An 8,372-nucleotide genomic window follows, 5' to 3' on the forward strand; every position below is an offset into this window, starting at 1 on the left:
CTATATACATATGTAGTTGAAATTGATAGAAACACAAAAGACGAAGACAGGTGTATGAACAACAAGCAGGTGTGTTAGTTTGACGCTCGGGAAAGTGAAAATGTCTTTTACTTTTTGAGCCTACGTTCTTCAACAAAAAGGAATAAGAGAAAATAAACAGAGAGAAAATAGAAAGAGAGAAAATAAAAAAAAAACTTGTGGATTTAGCGGTCAAGCATATATATAAACGTAAGAGTATCGAACCAATCAATCAAATTTTTGAAGAGCGTAGGCGATAGGTAAGATCACCTGACTCATCTGTCTAATAATACAAATCATCACAACGCTTTGGTTTGAATTGTCTCTCACTAATGCACATATACGCAGCCAAATACAAACACACACACACACACATATACGCATAATATGCATATATGTATGTATATATACGTGTGTATATATATATTACATCACATATAAATATGTATATGCATACGCACATATAAACACACATATATTAATATATATTTGTACACACACTCAAATATCTATGTTTACATGTGCGTGCACAAGCTTACACAAGTATATAATGCATATATATATATATATACACACACACAAACACATATCTATACTTAGATATATATATTTCTGTACATACTTACTGGCATTTCCCCTCTATCAAAGTAACTTCAACCAAAGTGGAGAAATAAGAGAGACGTCAGATTGTGAGTGAGAGAGAGAGAGAGAGATAGCTAGAGGAGAGAGAAGGAGAGTGAGTTTGTGAGAAAGAATATAAGAGAGAGGGGGAGGGAGCGAGAGAGAGAGAGAACGAGTTATGGAGCTAGGTGTGAATAAAGTGTACTGGAAATATACTCAGCTTTTGGATGAATTCATTTCGAAATACAGGAGACAATCCAATGATTTGAAACTGTCACATGGACCATTTTGGCCGAAGGAGAAAGATAATGAAATTGTCATCTTAGAGACCCCTATACTTAACAAAACCGACCCTAATTTTCAGGAACCTTTGCATAACAACATTAAGGGTGAGTCAGATTTTTGCAAGTTTTTCTTGTTTCTTCCTCGGTTCATTTTAATGCAAAATACTCGAATAGTTTTTAGTTTATAAATATCCACAGACCATGTTTTTCCACAGTGCAGGGCTTTTCTTTCAACTCCAGAAGGTTGGAAGAGCCCTGTTGCTGGAATTTGAGCCTAGGACGTAAATCATTGTTGCTGTATTTAATTGTTGCCTCACAACGTACTGAGTTCAAATACCGTTGGTGTCAATTTCACTGCTCGGGTTCGATAAAGTAACATTGAGTTTACTGGGCGGATGGGATCGATATAATCGGTTAAAACCCTATCCCTTTAACATTTTAGAGTTACTCCATATGTTAGAAATTATTATTATTCATCCTTTCGAGACGACGAGCTTGGCAGAATCGATAGCACGCCGGGAAAAACGCTTAGCGGCATTTCGTTCGTCTTCACGTTTTGAGTTCAAATTCCGCCGAAGTAGAGTTTGTCTTTCATCTTCTCGGGGTCGATGAAATAAGTATCAGTTGAGCACTGGGGTTGACGTAATCGACTGTCTCTCTGTCCCCAAATTTCAGGCCTTGTACCTATAATAGAAAGGATTCCTATTCGTCCTTTTGGGATCGATAAAATAAAGTACCATTGAGCACAGGGTTGATGTAATTGATTATGCCCTTACCATCAAATTTCAGGCCTTGTGCATATAGCAAAAAGGATTATTATTATTATTTATGATAAAAATAGCATTCATATGAAAATTTTAGCCTTATTGTCTCACACAGTCCACCTGGATGTAAGTAGGTTCTTTGGTGATATTGCTGAATATGGTGATGGTGGTGAAGGTGGCGATGAAGGCAGTGGTAATAGAAGTGACGTTTATGGAGGTGGTGTCGAAGGAAGTAACGTTGATAGGTGTGGAAGTGGTGGTTGCTGGTAGCGTTAAGTAATGGTGCTGTTGGATGAAATGGTAAGTGTTGAGAGGGGAAGTGGTTCAAGTGGCGGGAGCTGAAGTGACGGTGGTAGAGGAGTTAGCAAGGATTGAGTGGTACCGGAAGTAATGCAGATAGTGACCTTTGTAAATAAAAGTTTTTACAATTTCGGCTCTCAGCAGTTGAAATACCGCCATGTTTGATTACCTCTGGGGTCAAACTACCAGTAATATATTGGTATTAAGTCTGTCGACTACACACACACACACACACACACACACACACATGTATACAAAAAAGACCACGAATACACACACATATATATATAAATAATTAACAAGGATGTCCAGGTATCAATACATTACGGCCGTTTCGAGCAGCTCCACTTAATCGATCAATGAAAACATTTCATCAATTTCAAAGAAACCGTTCTCCTCAGAAGTCGATGACCATATAGCTTTCTAAAATATAGGATAAACTATTTAAAAAAAATTTATATCAATACTAGAAACCAAAATAATTACATTGTTTTGTCATATTATATTTGTGGCAGAATGAGTTTGGAAAAAATGCATATCATATTAAGCCTACTATAATTTAGAGAATAGCAGCGGAAAATAGTAGGGTCAAGATATAGGAGTGGTAAGATAGTTATTTATGTTTAGAAGGTTTTATGCAGCATGTAGTCTAAAACCATTTAGAATTAAATCCATTGGAAGTTGAGAACTGTGTTCTGGTTGATAGTGATAAATCAATTAATGTCAGACAATCTCCCAGACCCTTATTTTACTGGAATCATATATCCAGCTTTAGCTACATAAAAATATGTCTTTCTGTTGCTAGTAAGAGAATGAGTGATGGGGAAGAGGTGATAACTGGAAGAAGGAAGGATAGGTGTGGCCAATACTTATCTAGCTTATCAAATAAAATGGGAATATAATGAAAAAACAAAAGTCAGAAGTAATATAAGCTCTAAGGATGGGAATTAGTATTGAGGGATACAGGATATACGGGATTCATAACTTAGCAAATTTATTAAATATGGAAAAAATTTTAAATCAATATATAGGAAAAGGATAGAAATTAAACTTAAAACCTAATAATGGGATACTTAAATATATAAGAGAAAGCTCATAAGGCCTTTAAAAAATTATTCATAAATTGCAAGCACTAAGCAAATATTTGTGAAAGGATAAAAAAATGTATAAAAATATCAAATATATATTAAAAAAAAAAATTAAATTCATAAAATATAATGTGTAATTAGTGGGTTTTATTGATACCTGGACATCCTTGTTATCTATTTACATTCTGTTCACCTAATTTGGAGCTGTGCAGACGATACCAAACTGGTTTGGTGCCTTAATTTGTATATATATATATCAACCTACATATGTATATAAACTTACTTGGAAATGGATGCGTGTACACACACACACACACACAATTCAAATAAATAAGGTGAATAATACATCTACACAATTATTACAATCCTCTGTATAGCATACTTCATTTAAATCTCTGTCTATTTCTGTCCGGCGTATGTTCCTCCTGCATGGATATCTCGCTATGTGGTTTACATTTGTTCGTCTATTTAAGAACGTGTCCATGCAACTTTATTCAAGGTGTTCCGAGTATTAAAGTTTAAAGTGAACTGGAATATAACGGTTTAGATAGTTTTACACTTTAGTAGAGGACGGTAAGTGTTGAGTGCAAAGAGTAAGAGAGGAATAGTTAGAAACCTGATACGGCTATAAAATCCATTATCAGATTGACCCTAGGATGACCCTAAGGTTTGAATTTCGATTCAAAAGTGTTAGATATTAAACGAGGTCAGAATATATTTCATCCAGTAACCTTAATCGAAATACATAGGAATAAATTTCGGTGATAGATGTATACAATTAAGGGTCATTAAGTCAAATATAATATAGAATTATAGGACATACAGAATTTACTTGTAAGGTTAGAGCATTGTACGCAATCTGATAGAACATTTCTACCTATAGTAAAATCAGAATTTTTAATTATACGAATCAGCCTTATATCTAAATGTAGATAATATCCTCCTAGATATAGAACAAATTATTCCATATGTGGAGCGTTATTTGACTAATGGTATATAGTTTAGGAAGTTCAGGATTGAAGGTAAAAACACATATCATGAATAATTGTAGTGGGGGTATGGACTAAAACTAGAATATCAGCAAACTAGTTACTGCACTAATATTCCTTTCTACTATAAGCACAAGGCCTGAAATTTTGGGGGGTGGGTAAGTCGATTACATCAACCCTGTGCTCCACTGGTACTTAATTTATCGATCCCGAAAGGATGAAAGGCAAAGACAACCCTGGCGGAATTTGAACTCAGAACGTGAAGACAGACGAAATACCACTAAGTATTTCGCCTAGCGAGCTAACGATTCTCCAATCTACGTGGTACTTGAAAATTTTGCTAGGGAAATATTTGAATGTTTATTTTTTTTTTCTGTGATGGGCTAATTCCTGTTTATCCTTTAATAATTGGTATTTAGACGTGAAAATATGGAATATCTCTTCCAGGAATAAATTGCATTTCTTACTTTCGATAACGTAAGGTTCTGCCACGCCTATAATTTCCTATTTTTATCAAAGTTAGTGTTTCTATCCTTTAGGGACCAAATAAACTCATTTAAGTTAGTACTATGCATTTTCTCTCTATCTCTGAAGGAAGCTAGGTGATTACCTTCTCTTGATATATATATATATATACATATATATATATATATATGTTTATTGGCTAAACTGGCAATATGACCATCCCCAAGTACAACAATATATATATATATATAAAGAATAAAAGTTTTGAATGGTACAACAATGCACTATAATACAAACAATGGGTTATATATCTGTTGTAATTTAGAAATCCATAGTCTGATATGATATTTCGGAATAAAATTCCTTCTTCAGATATTCTTAGATAGAATCACTGCTATAATCGGTTTTCCAACGGCTTTTCTTTCGTATTCCGGAAGCTCCTTTTGGAATTCCTCATGAGAAGTGCGTGAGGTCGGCCATGTCTCAATCTCGTGTGTGCTGGTACATCCGTAGCGCTGCTTCTAAGTTATGTATTATATGTGCAGCTTCCTTTTTTCCCTTCTTTTTTTCTCTTTACTTCTTTTTTTGTTATAAATTACAGATGAGCATATTATCAAAAATGAACCTACATGCATCCAGATGTAGCTAAACAATATATTGATTACCAACCTCCAACCTATTGGTAATTTGGGGCCCTAGTCTGTGTATGAGTATAGCTTCCTCAATTCTTAAATTACCTAAATTTCTTTCATTGGCCTCAATTTGGTGTGTGTGTGTGTGTATGTATGTATATATGTATGTATGTATGTATGCATGTATGTATGTATGTATGTATGTGTGTGTTTGTGTGTCTATGTTTGTACCCCCACCATCGCTTGACAACCGATGTCAGTGTGTTTACGTCTCCGTAACTTAGCGGTTCGGCCTAAGAGACCGATAGAATAAGTACTAGGCTTACAAAGAATAAGTCTTGGGGTCGATTTGTTCGACTAAAGGCGGTGCTCCAGCATGGCCGTAGTCAAATGACTGAAAAAGAGTACATACATACAATCGCACACGTATATAGAAATTCTAATACATTAATCTGTTATAGTCTTATTTGAAGTAATTTTACTTTATATGATAAGGAATTAATGTGATCTCTGTCGGCTTCGACAACGAATATTGAGTCGTTCGTTTAACTTGATTACATGTTCACTGAATTAATTTGTGAGTGGGCAAAGATTCCACAGACAAGTGTACCTTTAACGTAATCTTGAAGCAGAATTAGCATGACGTAGTGTGTAACAGAACTTTGAACTACAGAGGGAGCAGTTTGGTAATTCGCTTCTCACTTACAAAGTCACAGATTCGATCCCACTGCGCAGCAGCTTCACCAAAAGTCATTTTCCATCACCTCGAGTTAACCTAGATGATATGAGGGAAACTAAGTAAAAGGAAACTGTATGGAAGTCTGTCAGATGGAATGTACATGTAATACATAGTATATACTGACACTTCGTCGGTTATAACAAATGTTCCAGTTGATCCAATCAAAGGAACAGTCTGATTGTAGAATTAGCATACAAGTCTCTAAGCACTCCACAGACACGCAGGCATCGAACGCACAACTTTACGATTTTGAGCCGAAAACAATAACCACTTATCCACCAAATCTTCCTGTCTATCACTCATTGTTTTCATAAAAGAACAGAAACTGGCACTGATATACTCCAAAGTACATTGTATTCGAAATAAAAAAACGGTGTTGTCACGGCTGGGATTATTTTGTTCATAGGTCTGCTGCATGAAGACTATGCTGGGACTAAGCAAGGACATTAGCAGCAGCAATAAAAACAACAACAGTCGCAGTAGTAGATACACTATGGCAAAATTTGGGACGATCACAGCTGGATTAGTTTTGACCACAGATCTTTTGGAGTAGTTTTGATTACAAAGATGCTGGATTACGTAGGATTAAACAACAATGTCAACCACTATCAACAACACACCATTACGTTATTAAGATAACAACACCACCCTTCTAACTACCTTCTATTAATAAACAATTTATAATAATTTTCGCGAAAATATTACGGTTCGTTATAACTAGGCACTAGGAAGGGAAAAGGAGAGGTTAATGTACTATTTTCAGAGCTTGATGCTTTATTTTTGCTATCTCAGTTTTGAAGAAATATATGCAACGCCTTATAATAGTCCGCTTTCGTTCTTTGCAATTTCTAATCAGTACCAACCCAAACCATTGAGACACAAACCACTCCCTATAAAAGCCATACAAAATGGTCACGACCAATAATTGTGTATGATTCTGAGAGGAACTCACTCTATAACTGTCCATTGCTGTCATCTGAAGAATATGGCCCTTCACTGGTGTTTGAGTCGAGATTTGAGAGTGGGAATTTACGACAAGCTCGAAGAGTGTAAGTAAAGTTTTTTTTTCCATCTATTCAATAACATTACACATTTGATATCTATTATTATCTTTTTTTTTTCCGTTGTGAAGGCACGTGGCTTAGTGGTTAGGGTATTCGGCTAACGTTTGTAAGGTCGTGAGTGCGATTCCTGGGGGCGCGTTATGTCCTTTAGCAAGACATTTTATTTCACGTTGCTTCAGTCCGCTCAACTAGTAATACCTGTATTCCAAAGGGCCAGCCTTGTCACATTCTGTGTCATGCTGAATCTCCCCGAGACCTACGTTGAGGGCATGCGGATCTGTGGAGTGTGCAGCCACTTAGACGTTAATTTCACGAGAGGGCGGTTCCGTTGATCGGATCAACTAGAACCCTTGTCATAACCGACGGAGTGCCACTTTTATTTTCAACATTTACGTTGTTATTGATGTTAGTTTTCTGTGGTTGTCGAACTAGAATTGAACTTTCAAGATTGGGAAGAGCTAATTTAACGTGTCAGTTTACGGTAAAATTAGTGTTATGAAAATAAGTGATTCCAACAGGATATATGTAACGGAATATATGTAACGGTTATATGTGGTTGATTATTGACTTATCGTGTTTCGGCAGATACGTATAGATAGGTTAAGGTTACATTCTCAGGTATTACCGAGTGTGTAATGGTTATTGTTTGAAGACATCCACGGAACAAATGACAAAAGAAAATAGTTGAAGTGACTTTTATTTTACCGTTACAATATAAAAGTAATTTCGAGTTGTACAAAGATTAGTTGAAGTTCTGTTGTTCATTTCTTAAGTAGCTGTGTTCACCAAGGTGACTGATAGAAGACAGATGGAAGAGGAGAGAAATAGTAGACGAGAGAAATCGTAGGAGAATTTACCTCTTTGGGTTGACGAAAGATATATAATCCCTCGATGACATGTCATGCATGAAGAGCAGAATTCTCTTCAGGCAAGGCGTAGAGGAAAGGAGAAGAATTAAATTTGGGTTCCATATTTATAATATTCCTACTTAAAATAGGTCAGGCTAAACAAAGGATTTTCCGCCTGTTATCTGTTAAACCTCAAGGTTCTCAGGAAACAATAAGACATATTTAAATATAACAGTTGAGTCCCATAAGTTTTTTTGTACAAATACTGAGAACAATAGAAATGAGTTTACAGAAAAATTTAGACTAGGTTTCAAATCCTATCTAAGGATCCAGGATGCGATTTGCTTCACCCATCCATCCATCCATCCATCCATCCATCCGTCCGTCCGTCCATCCGTCCGTCTGTCTCCTCTCTCTCTCTCTCTCTCTCTCTCTCTCTCTCTCTCTCTGTCTATCTATCTATGTGTGTGTGTGTGTACATGCGTGTGTACGCGCGCATCTGTTTGTGCGTGTGTGTGTGTGTGTGTGCGTGTGTGTGCGCGCGTGTGTGTGTGAGTGTG

General features: G+C 36.1%; 1 protein-coding gene across 1 annotated transcript in view; it reads left to right on the top strand.

Moving 5' to 3' along the window:
* The window catches only part of LOC106871658 (cytosolic carboxypeptidase 2), a 229,443-nt gene that overhangs the window by 110,233 nt on the left and 110,838 nt on the right, over positions 1 to 8,372 (top strand). Inside the window, exon 3 of the mRNA XM_052967648.1 lies at positions 6,757 to 6,949. Within this exon, the coding sequence (XP_052823608.1) occupies positions 6,757 to 6,949 (193 nt within the window). The remainder of the gene's footprint in view (positions 1 to 6,756; positions 6,950 to 8,372) is intronic.

This window comes from Octopus bimaculoides, chromosome 4 (assembly GCF_001194135.2).
Source record: "Octopus bimaculoides isolate UCB-OBI-ISO-001 chromosome 4, ASM119413v2, whole genome shotgun sequence".
NCBI lineage: Eukaryota > Metazoa > Mollusca > Cephalopoda > Octopoda > Octopodidae > Octopus > Octopus bimaculoides.